The sequence below is a fragment of the Wyeomyia smithii genome, chromosome 2 (genome assembly GCF_029784165.1).
Source record: "Wyeomyia smithii strain HCP4-BCI-WySm-NY-G18 chromosome 2, ASM2978416v1, whole genome shotgun sequence".
Lineage (NCBI taxonomy): Eukaryota > Metazoa > Arthropoda > Insecta > Diptera > Culicidae > Wyeomyia > Wyeomyia smithii.
The window spans coordinates 147036279-147051964 of NC_073695.1; the positions used below are offsets into that span (position 1 = coordinate 147036279).

Here is a 15686-nt window from a genome sequence, read left to right on the forward strand (position 1 = left end):
ATGTTGAGGATCTTAATAACGACGCGTGTGTACAGGAGGAAAGAACTTTTTATTACTGACTGTGTTGCTAGTTTATTAATCACAACAATGCGTATTTTCAAAAAATTTACGTTAACGCGGTTTACATAAATTTACGTTGTTTTCACGTGTTCGCTTGGTAATGTTTTCTTTGTGTGTAACACGTTTTGCAGATTAGGCCCTTACAGTGATTCACGCTACAAGTAATCGGTCATCACTAGTGTTGGTACTGTTACTCGAAGTTCCTGTTGTGTAGAAAATAGAACTTGATATTTTTTCCGATAGTACTGAAATACACTTTTTAATCATAGCAGCCCAATTATTTAGAATTCCGATTTATCTCTCTCATGTATATCTCTTAAAGAACAAATTGATTTGGTAACGAAAAAAAGTTAAACGAAAGAACTCAAGGTTAGCGATCGTGAGTGAATTACAAAGCGAATTCTTTCAAAATGTCGGACCCTGATGCGTTAAACATAGACCATTTAATTGCTATGCTGCTGGAAGGTGAAAAAAGCGTTTTATTTCTTCAAGCAATTTGTTCAGATTTTCGACAAATCTAAGCGATAGATATGCGAATTTGGTTTATTTTTGTAACAATATATCTGATTCAATCTACTTTGGACATTTTTATTCTGTTTACAGTGCGCGGCGCACGACCTGGCAAAAATGTTCAACTCTCTGAGAATGAAATTCGAGGATTATGCTTGAAATCTAGAGAAATTTTTCTATCACAGCCAATTTTGTTGGAATTAGAAGCACCATTGAAAATTTGCGGTAAGTACATCAAATGAATCTATCCGATAAAAATAGTCCATCATTTCTAACAGAAATTTAAAAGTTTACCCTAAATTAAATATAAATTAACCCCCTAAATAGGGGTCGATAATTTGAACAAAGATAGTTGCTAGTTTTCATATGATGTTGATGAAAAAGCGCGGTATTTAATGTCTGAAAAATGATTTACGCATATATTACTCTGATTATTTCATATCATTTTTGACAAAGTTCGAAACAACTATCTTTTTAAATGCTTCGCTTTTTGCAGGGGCGACTCGTCAATAGGCGCAACCTGTGCATTGCACACTGGGACGTCAGGCACAAAATATATTTCAGAGACAAATTCAATCAATATTTTATTGGTTTTCAGTTTCACTTTCAAAAAATAGTAGCGACTAGATTGACTTGCGTGATTACGCGGACATGATTGTGCTAACTTCCTCACTTTGCGATTTTCAGAATTTTTAGTTGAACAGGCAGATCCAAAAGCCACGAGTCGCCCCTGGCTTTTTAAGATTGGTAGGTATTTACCTATTTCAAAACTATGTTTTCAAAAATTAAGTTTTTTTTATGAAAATAAGTTTTAAATTATTTGTGTTTCTCCAGTAAAGGCATAGATAAATAGCAATGAAACACGATATAACACAATCAGTCGGCCCGCAGTGGCTAGCCATTTTTTCAATGCGTTTGGTACTATTAAATCTATTACAAATGCTGTTTTTTAAAAACCAGCATTTATAATCGATTAAATAGCACCTAACGCATTGAAAAATGGCTAGTCACTACGGGCCGACTGGTTGTGTTATCTTCTGTGTTATTGTTAGTTTATGAGTAAGATTTAACTATGACAACATCGACAATTCGATGCAGATAGTCAACGCTAATATAAACTCAACTATTCACTTAAAATACGGTAAAAAACTAATCCACACCTTGCTTCTCATACGGAGCCACTGCACAGCACTAAACTATTGACTTTCGTTTAAATTTCATAACATCAATTTTATAATGTTACATTTCCCCTGGGCTTGGTGGCTGAGCTCCTATCTCGGGTTCTCATAGCTTTACGGAATTCCAAGATTGAGCCACAAAGCTATTGTATGAGAGCTTTGACAGCCTAAGGGCGCGTGCTCCCGGATGGCGGATGGGAGCTAAGAGAGATGATGAGAGTCAGATACCTGTGTTGTAGTCTTTCCCTTAGTCTTACTCTGATCTCGGCAATCTCCTATGTGAGAAAGTTTCTTGGCAATATCAATTAACACTAGTTCTAAATAATTTTTCTCACACGTGGACCAGACCACTTAGTGCAAGCTCTTTTCTTGCCTATATCCATAAATGCATTACAGTTCCACATGATATTTAGTCACTTATAAGATAAGCTAAGAAAACCTCATCATATCACAAGTATGTTATTCCCATGTTACGAATAAACACAAAAAGGATGCGAATATTGTAGCATCTTATCAATATAAAAAAATTAAAATGTTCTAATCAAAATAAATATGAGTAAATTACAATTAAACACATTTTCTGTCATGTATGTTCAATTAAAAAGAATTAATACTTTTACTAGTTTTTCTGGCGGTGTGACTCTTGCATTTATGGGTGGACTGCATTTAAACGTCATTTTTTACTATTAGTTATATATGCTAATCTGTAGTATTAATTAGTAAACGTGTACGTGGTTTCTTTATCGACAACATCGTTCATGTATTTTTTTCTCTTTCTTTTTTTTATAATAATTTTCACGATTTTATTCCGTAGGGATGGGCGATACTGCCTGAAGTATCGATACCTGAGTACTCGAATACTTTTGCACAAAGCGATACCAAGTATCGGTATAGAAAGAATCGATGCCAAAATACTCGATGCCTTTAACCAAAGTATCGGTACCGTTGGTATCGATACTGGTATCGTCAATCCCCAATAGAAGGCATCGGTGGTATCGGTATCGTTTCAAAGTATCGTTGGCAAAGCATCGATACCGCTACCCATCGCTAGCAACGAGTATCGATGCCAAAATACTCGATACTTCCGTCCAGTGTAATTTTTTTTAATTTTATTTAACTGGACGTGTTTCTCAACAAAAAATATTTTTGTTCAAAATTCAAGTTAGCAAAAGCGAAGCTAACTGTTTCAATTACTGGTGGGAATTTTAGCAGGAATCAGTTCAAGTCTGATCCTTTTTAGTACATTTAGGTGAAAAAGTCGTATCTTAAATCAGTTTAAAATAAATTTGAATAGTCAGGGAAAAAAAATTAGGAACATCAGGGAAAATCAGGGAATATCAGAGAATTTATTTTTGGAAATTGAGTCGCCACCCTGTCATTGTGTTCTTTTCTGGGTCTTCAATTTTTTGAAAACGAAGCCGTTGTGGTATTGAGAATGTATGTGAGAACCTCATCGAGGTTTGATTCACTGATGTTATTTGGTTCACCCTCTGGAAAACTATATTTTGAATTTAATCGATCAGATCAATTCTCTGCTAGCTTGTTGAGCAGTACAGTAGTTTATTTTCGCTCCGTTCGTTTTGTACGTTCGTTCGTAAGTTTGTGTGTTCGCGTTGGGAACCGACGCTACGGTGAACCCTAATATGGGTAAATCAAAAACCAGTTCCAGTACGGGGAGACGGCCCCGCCCTGACAATACGCCTGATCCCGCGGCTAAAAAGCTTTTGGCCAACAACAGATTCGCTGTCCTAGAAAAAGCCACGGATCCCGAAGTAGTGAAGAAGGAGAAAATTCTGCCTTTTTACGTGAAAGGCTTCCCGGAAGGACTACGTGAAGCAATTGTGTTTTATATCGACAAAGGACTGAAATGCACCATCCGCATGTGCACTGAGGGATATAAACTGATGGTTCCGTCGTTAAATCATTACAAGGCGGTGCAAGACATACTGCAGAAACACGAGGTGGAATATTTCTCCCATGACATCGAAGCAGAAAACCCCTCAAGGTTGTTCTCCGCGGTCTTCCTGACATGGAAGTTGACACCCTGTTAGAGGAACTGAAGGCAAATGAACTCAAACCAATCCAGATCCACAAGATGACGCGGCACAACAAAACTCGGAAGTACCGTGATCAATTATATCTCGTAAACCTGGAGAAAAATTCAACGTGCCTGGCAGAGCTGCAGTCCATCCGAGTACTTTTTCACAGCATCGTAGCCTGGGAGCGACACAAACCAGTGCATCGTGACGTCACCCAATGCACTAACTGCTTGCTGTTTGGACACGGGACTAAAAATTGCTATATGGCGTACCGTTGCATCAAATGTGGCCGAACGCACGCCCCCGATGCCTGCCAGCTGATGGAGACCGCCGATTCGGTGTGCGCCAACTGTGGGGCTGCCCACAAAGCAACCAGTAAAACGTGCCCGAAACGCGCAGAGTTCAGCGAGATTCAAAGCGGGCCTCCACTAACAATCAACCAGGTCGCCGAAAGGTGCCCCCAAACAACACGAAGGAGTTCCCTGCCATTTGCTCCCGACACCCGACAACGGCGTACCGTTGCATCAAATGTGGCCAAACGCACGCCCCCGATGCCTGCCAGCTGATGGAGACCGCCGATCCGGTGTGCGCCAACTGTGAGGCTGCCCACAAAGCAACCAGTAGAACGTGTCCGAAACGCGCAGAGTTCATCGAGATTCAAAGCGGGCCTCCACTAACAATCAACCAGGTCGCCGAAAGGTGCCCCCAATCAACACAAAGGAGTTCCTTGCCATTGGCTCCCGACACCCCATACCTCTGTTCGCCCCGCTGCCGCTGAATCCAACTACCAAACCAGTGACAGCTGCCTCTACGTATGCTGAAGCAACGAGATCCGGTAGCCGTTCACCCCCGCCAGGTTTCCAAGGAAACTCGTCCGCAATGACTTTCTCCCAAGCTGCAACTGGCACAACTGACAACGAACCCATGCTCACCATGGAGCAATACGTTTCACTGGTCGTGGAATGCATCAAAACTTTTCGCACTTGCAAAATTAGAGCTGACCAACTGCAATCTGCGGTGATGATCGCTTCCAAGTATGGACCGTGAAATCATCAAGATAGCTAACTGGAACGCTTGCTCCATCAGGAACAAGAATTACGAGCTTGTTGATTTCCTCAATGTAACAAAATAAACATTGCTATCATCACGGAAACGCATCTCAAACATGAGGTGAACATCTTCCTTCCCGATTTCCGATCTGTACGGCTGGATCGAGCATATTCTGGAGGAAGTGTGGCTATTGCTTTTCGGCGTGAAATAAGCTGTCATCTGCTACCGAGTTTTCAACTCAAGGTCATTGAGGCCGTGGGATTGGAAGTAAACACTGAAGTCGGTCCCATTACCATCATCGCAGCCTACTGTCCCAAGCAAGTCCCAACCTAAGAAGCGACATCATCAAACTGACTCGGAGGCAGGGGCAGTTCATCATTGCGGGTGACCTCAGCCCAAAACACCAAACCTGGGGCAACAGTCGACGCAACCAAAACGGCCTGATCCTCTTCAACGATCTACAAGTAGGCCACTACAACATCCTAGGTCCGGCCGCTCCCTCCCACCCGGTTGAGCAGATCCGGAGCACACGCAACCATCGACCTGTTCATCTCCAAATGGACAACATCACCGACCCGGTTGTTCACCAAGAACTCAGCTCGGACCACTTCCCAGTGGTAGTTGAAGTTGGATCCTCTGCTAACCGATTCCAAGTTTCTCGGCGTAACTACCATCGAGTCGATTGGGCGCGGTTCCAGCGATGTGTGTTCAACGCAATTGACTACAGCGTCCAGCTCGAGTCCTCAGAAAACATCGACCAGTGTCTTCAGTCCATCGATGAGGCATTATCCTTGGCCCGGGATCTACATATGTCGGCTTCTAGTCTGGTGAGTAACTCTCTGAACCTAGACAACACAACCAAACGATATATCCAATTCCGTAACACTCTAAGACGACAGTACCAGCGCTCTAGCCAGCCTCACCTGAAGACCAACATCAATCGTCTCAACAAAATCAACAAAGCCAGGTTGGTGGATTTAAGAAACAAACATTTTTTTCATCATCTTCGCTCCCTCCCAGTCCGTGGAAAGCCGTTCTGGAGACTTACCAATATTTTGAAAACCAAACCGAGACCTATTCCCCCTCTATCACCCCCAACACCAACCCCCGGTAATTTCCTTTTAACAGCATCTGAAAAAGCCAATGCACTTGGTCAGCATTTTGTCAACTCTCACAATTTGGGTCATGGCATAGTTAGCCCGCACGAGCATGCCGTCCAGGAAGTAATAACTAGAGTCGTCGATCTTCCATCAATCATTCCCGATGAATCTAAAACATCTGCTGATGAGGTTGTTCGGTCTGGGGAGAACTCTTGCTATAGCAAAGTGGACTGTATTCGGTGGATCGAGCAAAGGGAGCAAGTGTCAATCAATGGACTCTTGGAAGCTCTGAAAAGAACTGGGGTTTGACTTTGCTCCTTGCCGAGGACGAAAAACTATAGCAGAGTTGAACACAGTTGATATTTCTTAACTACTTTTATTTTCTTCTTCTTCCTACTTCTGATGCTTATAGAACGATGGTTAAAACAAAACTGAAAAACTTCACGATGCGACCGCTGCTTTAATAGCGTCGCGCTGGGGGTGGGGTTTGGTGGTCTTCGCTGATTGGTTGTTCGGTCTTTGTTTGAATGAATATCGATGCCACGTGTGTTGTCAGCAGTAACAACATAGCAGTGAATGATCTGTTTTCGGCGGAGACGGAACAGAAGTGTTAGCTGCTATCAAGCGCACCAAGAACATGAAGGCCACCGGTGTCGATGAGGTCCTCAATCTTGAGTTGAAAAACTTGAGTCGAGAATTTTTTGAACACCTGGCACCGATCTTTAATAAGTGTCTGGAGCTCAGCTGTTTTCCGTCTCGCTGGAAGCTAGCTAAAGTGATCCCCATCCACAAACCCGGTAAGGACCCTACCAACGCTTAAAACTATCGTCCCATCAGCCTATTATCGTGCATCTCGAAGTTGTTCGAAAAGTTGATTCTTAGTCGCTTACTGGAATTCGTAAACAAGAATAACATTTTCCTCCCATATAGGAAATCCACTCTTTCCCTCACCAACAAGCTTGCCGTTCACAAGCAAATAATTTTACCAATTATAGAGTACGCTTTGCCTGTCTGGGAGGGCTGCGCTAAAACCCACCATCTTAAACTTCAGATTGTTCAGAATAAAATATTACGTATGATCCTAAACACCCCTCCAAGGACACGAAAATCTGTGATCCATCGCCTGGCTGATCTTCAGGTGCTGGAGGAACGAAGAACAACAACGTTGACTAGGTTCAGAAAGTCCTGCGCCAGGTCACCTCACCAGATCATTCGTGAGCTGGTACCTTAGTTTTAAGTTCATTTTACGTTAGTTATTCGTAGTTAAGTAGGTTATAAAAAAGTTAATTTTTCAATTAAAAACAAGTCCCATAAAGGATGAACTGTAAAATTCTACACAAATAATGTAAATCTATAGAATAAAGTAATCAGCAAACCTCAAAACAAAGATGCAGAGCCTAAAAAGGCTAAACAATTATCATGTAAACCATATGTAACCATATAAAAATTTAAATAAATATACTTTGAGTTAAAAAAAAGAAAGCGTTCATTCAGTTTTTTATCGCGCAACCATTCACATCGTAGCAGCAGTAGCAGAAGATTTATAAAAAGAGAATAAATAGATAGTAGCATAGCAGCAGAGTTTTTTTCCTGCATTCTTCTTCCTTCGGAGCTGAGCAAAAGGCAATTTCCCCAGTTCTTTTCAGGACTAATAAGAGTTAATTTTTGAGCCGATTGCAAACTCCGTTCCCCTCTGGTGTTTACAGTCCACCACAAGACGTTCCGAGTGCGAACATAGCGTTTTGCGTTAACGGTGTTTAAAGAGATTTTAAAAGCTGTTCGCATCCACGCGAACTTTTATATGTATGGTAAGGTGGGGCAAGATGGGTCGCGGAGCAAGATGGGTCAATGCTGTTTTTAAGTGTGAATTAACTTCTTTTGTGATAACACTAATTTTGCATGATGCGTAATGTATTTTCGACTATGTATTGCGTGTTCATAGTTCATTTTTGCATATTGCTTGTTTTTAATAAATAAAATATTTTTTCGCTAAGTTTCTTACGCGATTCAGACTTTTGAAAAAACGTGTTCTCTCGACGTATGCTATATAATTTGAAGGAAACCTTCATTGGAGAAGCGGTTTTGCTCATGATGTACTAAATAATATGCTTTTTAAATGTAAGATAAACATAAATATCACAATCGAGAACTAAATTAATGATTGGGGCAGTATGGGTCACCGAAGGCAAGGCAGTAGAGATCGCATCTCTATTGTTACCGTTTCAGTTTTGAGGCTAGATTTGATGCAAGCGGTGTTGTCACTCTGGAAAAAAAACTTGTATTCCTCCATTAGCTAACAGTAGAGAAGTTCTCCGAAATGCTGTAGAAAATGTATGTGTGTACTGTAGATGTAAACACCGCGCGTTTGATAGTTGATTTCAAAATCGTTGCTTTTCGTAGTAAAATTCGTTCAATAATCGTAATTTTTGTGTTACTGTGTTATTTAAATCAATTGTGATCATATTGTGCTGTGCGACATTGAAAATTGGATTGATACGCCGCTAAAAATCGACACTGAATTCCGCCAAATGTACTATTTCACTAGCCTCTACTTCAACGTTATTAATTGGTGCGAATCAACCGGCAAAGAAGATGTGCAAACAATGCCAATTGGATGTGAACCAGAATAAACCGATACGCTGTGGTTTTTGTGATGCATACTTCCACATTAGCCAACAATGTTGTGGAATTAACAGTCGTACCCACCGGGACCTTTTCACACAAGGTTTATTTGCACTGATTGCCGGACTGAGCTAAATGGTCGAAGTGTTAGACAGTACCTGGAAGACATTTATAATTCCCAGGGTGGTTCTACTGGTGCTTTTTTTTATTCTCGCTAATTTTCCGTCGGCCTAGTTCCGCCACAGTTGTGGCCAATCACCGACGCCCAGGGAGGCGACTCCACACCCAGGACCCTAACTCACGACCCGTTCATTAACGGACCGGCGCCAACGGCTTTACTTCCTCATGCGATGGAAGGCGTGATTCCAGAGATTTTTCGCCCCAGAAAATCTCCCGGTGTCGACTAGGATGGAATCTAGACCAGTTGGGTTGGTTGTGAGTGGATCACGCCACCTCATAACCATCGACAACACCTATGTCGGCGGTGGGATTCGAACCCAGGCGTCGAGCGTGGTTGGCGGAGACGTTACTAACCACACTAGGCCCCCGCTACAAAGTTCTACTGCTGCTACGGATCCCTCGAGAGATTTATCAAATCAAGACTCGACATCTTTGATAACGGATCGCGGAACAAGATCTATCGACCTCAGTGATCTCTCTATCGGCTCTATAGTTTTGGTTATATTTGTCGGGATTTCAGCCACTTATCTCCTCCGATGACGTGCAAAAAATTGTGGCCCGGTGTCTTGATATTTCTTCGCCGTGCGTCGTGATTCGTTTGGTACCGAAAGGGAAGAATGTCTCGAACATGTCGTTCGTTTCATTCAAAATTGGATTGGACCCGTCATTACAAGAACGAGCTCTACTTGCTCCGACTTGGCTAGAAGGACTAGTGTTCAGGGAGTTTATGGATCAGTCAAAAAACTCTCATCGACCAGCAGCCAAACTTGTGGACAACGACCAGACGCCAATTTAATGTGCTGTACATTGGACGGTGGGAACCAACGGGTTCCAATCACAGGGGAGTACCCGTCTCAAAATTTTCCTTCTCAGCCACTCAATCGTCCTTTGTTGCAGCCCGTCGCCTTTGCCCCCGTTCTCGCCCCCACTGACTGTGTCTGGATCTACACTACCAAAACGTCCGAGGTGTAAGGACTAAAATTGACGACCTGCTCCTGGCTGCCACAGACAGCAACTACGACGTCATCATACTGACTGAGACCGGATTGAGTGACTGCATCGACTCCCTGCAAATCTTCGGTTCATCGTACAATGTTTTCCGTTGTGATCGCAGTCGCATTAATAGTAATAAAACGACTTTTGGTGGCGTTTTGATAGCAGTTCATCGTCGTCACACTTCCACTCTAGTACGTACTCGTCATGGCGAAATATTAGAGCAGGTGTTTGTTATATGGTTGGTTGTAATCGGTTGCTGATTGGGGCTGTCTACATTCCACCTGACCACCAGTTGATGGACGAACATCTGTTAACGAGCTATGTGACCACGCCTCGTTTGCTGACCAGGTGCTGATATGCGGAGATTATAATCAACCTCGTTTGCAGTGGTGTAAATCGACTGACGGTAACGTACTTCTGGCTGACACATCGACTATATCTTCGACAAGTGCTACTTTATTAGACGGAATGGAATATTTGCACATGATTCAGGCTAATTGACATCGTAACGAATATGATCACACTCTTGATCTTGTGTTTTGCTCTTCTAACTGCAAGACAACTGTTGACATTGCTGCTGCACCACTGCTGCCCACTGACCCACCTCATCCGCCGTTGGAAATATCTGTTCCTGTTCCACAAACAAACGGGTTGACGATCGGAATCCATTTTGCAATGAGCGCATTCTGAACTCTGGCAAGATTGATTACGGCGCATTACGTGGTTACCTCTCTACTGTTGACTGGGATTGTCTAAATGCTTGTCAGAATGTCAATGATATGGCTGCCAGTTTCTGTTCTTTTGTTCAGCAATGGTTGCAAATAAACGTTCCATCAAAGAGACGACCTTTTTCGTCTGCCTGGGGTACCCCACTGCTACGTGAACTTAAACGCGAAAGAAATGCTTGTTAACGAAAGCATCGCGTGCTACGATCTTCTTACAGCAAAATTGGTTTCCAGCGCGCCAGCAATGCGTATCGAAAGCTGAACTCGGCTTTATACAAAGCTTATGTCATGAAAATGCAGTTTAACCTCCGACGTAACCCGAAAGGTTTCTGGAAATTCGTTAACAGTAAACGAAAAAACTCTACCGTGCCGTGCAACGTGGGCTTTTTTTTCCTGTATGGACTTCCTCACTGCGACCAGAATCGTTGATCTATTGTGAGATATGCCCGGGTGTCTGCTGTATCCCGCACTTCTATTTTTAGCAATACCGCTATTGAGAAGTGACATGCTTATTATAATTTTTGATCAGTGCTTGTGTGTACTGTACTTCCCCTCGTTTTACACGCTTACTGTTCTTCTATACCGAGCCTCCTTCCTCTTGCCAAATATCGCCAATTATAATTCCCTGGAGAAGTTTCGTCGTGCGTCCTTCTGGCCAATTTTTTTTGATAAGAGGGACTTATTTTTGTTAAGAGGAAGTAACGCAAAGGTATTATAGAATTCAGCGTAAAGCAAGGGTAAGTGGTGGGGAGCCTGAGAATAAACTCATACTTTAAGTCCTTTTTGACATCGAATGGCCTGATTCTACTGAGATTCGAACCCACGACCATCCGCTTGACAAAGCGGACTCTGTAACCTTGCGGCTACGCAGCTCCCCACGTGGTTTTGGATGACGTTGAAGCGAAATCTTCTGCCGAATCTTGCGAGCTCTTCGCTAAATTTTTTGCATCGATGTTCGACGAAACTCCTGCCTCTGAACTCGAAGCTGAGTCTGCTGCATCAGACGTTCCTATGGACTGCTTTCATCTGACATCGTTTGTGGTTACTCCTGCAATGGTTATCTCTGCTGCGAAAAAGCTGAAAAGTACAAAGTCTTCGGGACCTGACGGTGATGTACTGTCGCTGTGCTTTTGATTTTGCTGCGTCACTCGCAGCCATTTTCACCCGCTCCCTCAACGATGGAGTTTTTCCCGGAGTTTGGAAGCAATCGTTCATGTTTCCCGTGTTCAAATCTGGCGACAAGAGAAACGTAAGAAATTATCGAGGAATAACAAGCTTATCGGCAGCGTCAAAGCTATTCGAAATAATCGTCAGTGATGTGATCCGTAGCCAGTCAATGAGCTACATCTCTAATGATCAACACGGTTTCATGCCTGGGAGGTCTGTTACCACGAATTTGTTGGATTTCACCAGCACCTGTATTACTGCAATGGAGAACAAAACTCAAGTGGATGTCATCTACACAGATTTGAAGGCGGCTTTCGACAAATTCGATCACAATATACTGTTGGCCAAACTGTCTCGTCTTGGATCTGATCTAAATCTTGGATTAGATCTTATCTGACTGGTCGTGAACTTCGTGTTAAAGTTGAGTCCAGTGTTCTGCAATTCATCCGGAGTGCCCCAAGGCAGCAACTCGGGTCCGTTGTTGTTTACGTTTTTTTGCAGAACCAATTCTGGAGACCGCTTGCACTGTCCGGAATCCTGTTGATTCGTGCTGGATCGATAGAATTGAAGACGTTCAGCGAAGATTTATCCGACTGGCCTTACGTCACCTTCCATGGCGAAATCCTCTAGCTTATCTTGAATATGAAAACAGATGCAAACTTTTAAACATGGACACACTTGAAAAAAGGCGTAAAATTCAACAGGCGTTGTTCGTTGCGAAGTTGATTAATGGAGAAGTTAACTCCCCTTGACTACTTCCCATGCTAGATTTTCGTGTGGCTCAACGTCCTCTCCGGTACCGGTCACTGCTGCAGGAAAGATTCCACCGTACTGCCTATGCATATGATGCGGCGATACCCTCGATGATTCGGACTTTCATGCTTTTGGAGGATCACACTACGACTTCAGTGAAACTTCTAGTCGTTTTAGAAATAAGATTTCACGTTCGACAATTTTGTAAATTTTTATTTATTCATTAAGACACTACCCATGTCAGATGAAATACAGACAAATACAATTTTATTCACTTCTGTTCGAGCGTTTTGATAGAAAATCTTCACTATACTTCACACTTTTTATTCACTTTCACTATTTAATTCTATCACTTTTCACTTTTCACTTGCATATACGTATTTCAACACTTACATAGTGCCGTCGTCAGTGCTTATTTGGACTGTGGAGAAAATAGCGAAACCCCAAGAATTTTATACCTAAGTAGGTAAACGAACGGGGCAAATTTTAACTCAAAGAACGTAAACAACTTGAGTTAGGTAGAGAAATGTGCGGCCTGGTGATCCATGCCTTGTCGGGGGGTTTTCGGTAGAAATTTAAAAAGCCAAGAGAAATGATTACCCTGATCTCTGTTGAGGAGGGTAGCTGGGTTTTGTTTGAAAATTTCTAAACTTTCTGCGACATCTAATTTCCAAGGGGATGTTACTGATCGAACTAGACTAATGACAAACCGGATGTCTAAATTTATTTTAGTTTGGCCATTGTAAACCTTATCACAATGTGGACATGCAACTTTATAAACACCCGCCCTATGTAATTTGTCAATAGTGTCTTTAGTAGACCCCAACTTTGTTTTAATTTGATTATTTCTACTACTGTAGATAATATCGATACCAAATTTTCTAAATTTTTTACGAAGTTGACGTGTAAAATTGACGTCATATTCAACCACTACTCTTTTCCGAACTTCTGTTAGCGGAGTGAGTGTTGTGTGAGATTTCCTATGTTGGATTCGTTTCTTTTTATCATAAATGGCTTGTATGGTTCTTCTATTATATCCATTCTGCTCACCAATATCAAAAATATATTCCATTTCGTTTTTCTTACCTTCATTACTGAGAGGCAAAGATTCCATACGGTGGATCATATGGTGGAAAGAAGCCATTTTATGCTGGGAGGAGTGGTTAGAAGTGTTAGGTATTACCGGCTTAGTATGTGTGGGTTTCTGAAGATTCAGAATTCAAAGTGGTTGGAGTTTTTAACAACGACTACATCTAAAAATGGAAGCCTGTTGTTTTGTTCAATTTCCAAAGTGAACTGGATATTTTTATGAATACCATTCAAAATTCCCAAAAAAAAACTTTCCAAGTCCCCCTGTTGTAAGATACAAAAAATATCATCAACATACCTCCTACCAACGATCTGGTAAGCAGTCTTTTTCATTTAGTTTATTTTCAAAATGTGCCATAAAAAGCTCACATAAGAAAGGTGAAAGAGGATTCCCCATCGGTGCTCCTTTTATTTGTTTGTAAAATTTCCCACGAAATGAAAAATAATTGTCTTTCATGCAAAGTCGAGTTAACTTCAAGTAACTGCGTACTTTAGTTTTCCAAGAGTTGTCACATTGTTGGGAGAGAAGCCAATCTTCCAAAAGATTTATAGCTTCTTTCACTGGAACACTCGGAAAAAGTGCTGTGACATCAAAAGAAATCATTATCTCGCCAGTGTTGATGCCCCCCGATGATTTTAAATTTTCAACAAAATCTCCTGTGCTCTTAACAGATCGACTAGGAAATTTGTTCGGCATTGATTGAAATTCCTTGACTAACCATTTTGCCAATTTTTCCGTTGGTGCCCCCACCGCAGAAACGATTTCTCTCATTTCATTACCAGGTTTATGTACTTTAGGGAGACCCTTTATTCTAGGAAGAGAAGGGTTCGAAACACGAAGATTTTTCAAAGCGTCACCAAAAATAGGTTGGCATCCTTTGATAGTTTTTTCAAAATTTTTCACCATGTCGGCAAGGGGGTTGACTCTCTGTTGCCTGTATGGGCCATTATTATTTTCTCCAACATTTGTTGATCGTAATCATTTTTGTTCAAAATAACAATTTTATTCCCCTTATCAGCTTTTAAATAGAAGACAGGTTTATTACGCAATTCTTTGATTGTCTGTGCTATTATTTACAAGACTTGGACATTTTTTTAAATTATCCAAGAAGGATGTGCGCACTTTACTAATTTGTGCGGTGGAAAAATTGCAACTACCCATCCCACTTTCAATATCAATGATTGTCTGTTCAAAGTTTGGTTTAGAAGAAACAGCAAAGTTGAGGCCTTTGTTCAAAAGATTTTGTTGCTGTTGTGAAAATTCACACGAAGATCGATTGACCACAATTTTCTATATATTTTACCTTAGTTGTCTTTTTACTACTCTTATTTCGTAACAACAACTGGTTTATCTTTTTTGCACCCAATTTTCGTTTTCTTTCCCCCTCACACTGCTCTGCAACTTTTACTCTGGTTAGGAATTCTGGGCACCCAAAGGGAAACTCTTTGACCAGTTTTAAATGAAGGGAGTAGCACTCTAAAGTGACTGAATTTAATTTACTATAATGAAGTTTTATACTATTTGTTATCCATTCCAATTCCATCTTCCTAATGAGAAAAGGAGGAGTTAAAGTTCTAATTTTAATCTCATGACTTTTGGGAGTCAGTCGATATTTGACACATTGCTTTAGAAAAGCTATGTCTTTATGAATTCTTGCTATTTTCTTCCTCAGTCCAAATAAACACTGACGACGGCACTATGTAAGTGTTGAAATACGTATATGCAAGTGAAAAGTGATAGAATTAAATAGTGAAAGTGAATAAAAAGTGTAAAGTGTAGACAAATACAAATACAAAATAATCGGCGATAAAAATTTAACCCTTTTGGCAGTATAACATGGACGAGATGACCCCATATTGTTGTTATCTATGAAGAGAAGGCATTTTTCTTGCTATCCGTAAAATGTTTATTGATATTTCATCATAATTTTGTGCTATTTGAGAGGGTGACCCATCTTGCCCCGCCTTTTTTACAGTGCAAAAAAATGTTTTTTAAAAATTCTGTAAAAGCACTTGATTTTTGTTATTTTTTACCGTAGTTCTATAACATATACATAACATCAATATTATCATCTGAGAAGTAGACCGAAGCTAACTCCAGCTACGAGATATTGAAAATTTGCCTTAGGTGACCCATCTTGCCCCACCTTATTCTAATTATCAAATTGTGCGTGATGATAAAAGCAAACATATTTTCTTCTTGTTCGCCTGCAAAAA

General features: G+C 41.2%; 1 protein-coding gene across 4 annotated transcripts in view; it reads left to right on the forward strand.

Annotated features, from left to right (window-relative positions):
* Positions 1-212: 212 nt before the first annotated feature.
* Positions 213-15686, forward strand: part of LOC129723870 (serine/threonine-protein phosphatase PP1-gamma catalytic subunit B) — a 77166-nt gene continuing 61692 nt past the window's right edge. For 3 of the 4 annotated variants that reach the window (XM_055678341.1, XM_055678339.1, XM_055678342.1), the window contains exons 1-2: positions 215-525; positions 664-795. In XM_055678341.1, the coding sequence (XP_055534316.1) occupies positions 471-525; positions 664-795 (187 nt within the window). In that variant the 5' untranslated portion in view covers positions 215-470. Of the gene's footprint in view, positions 526-663; positions 796-15686 lie in introns of all 4 variants that reach the window. The other variant, XM_055678338.1, reaches the window with a different exon arrangement.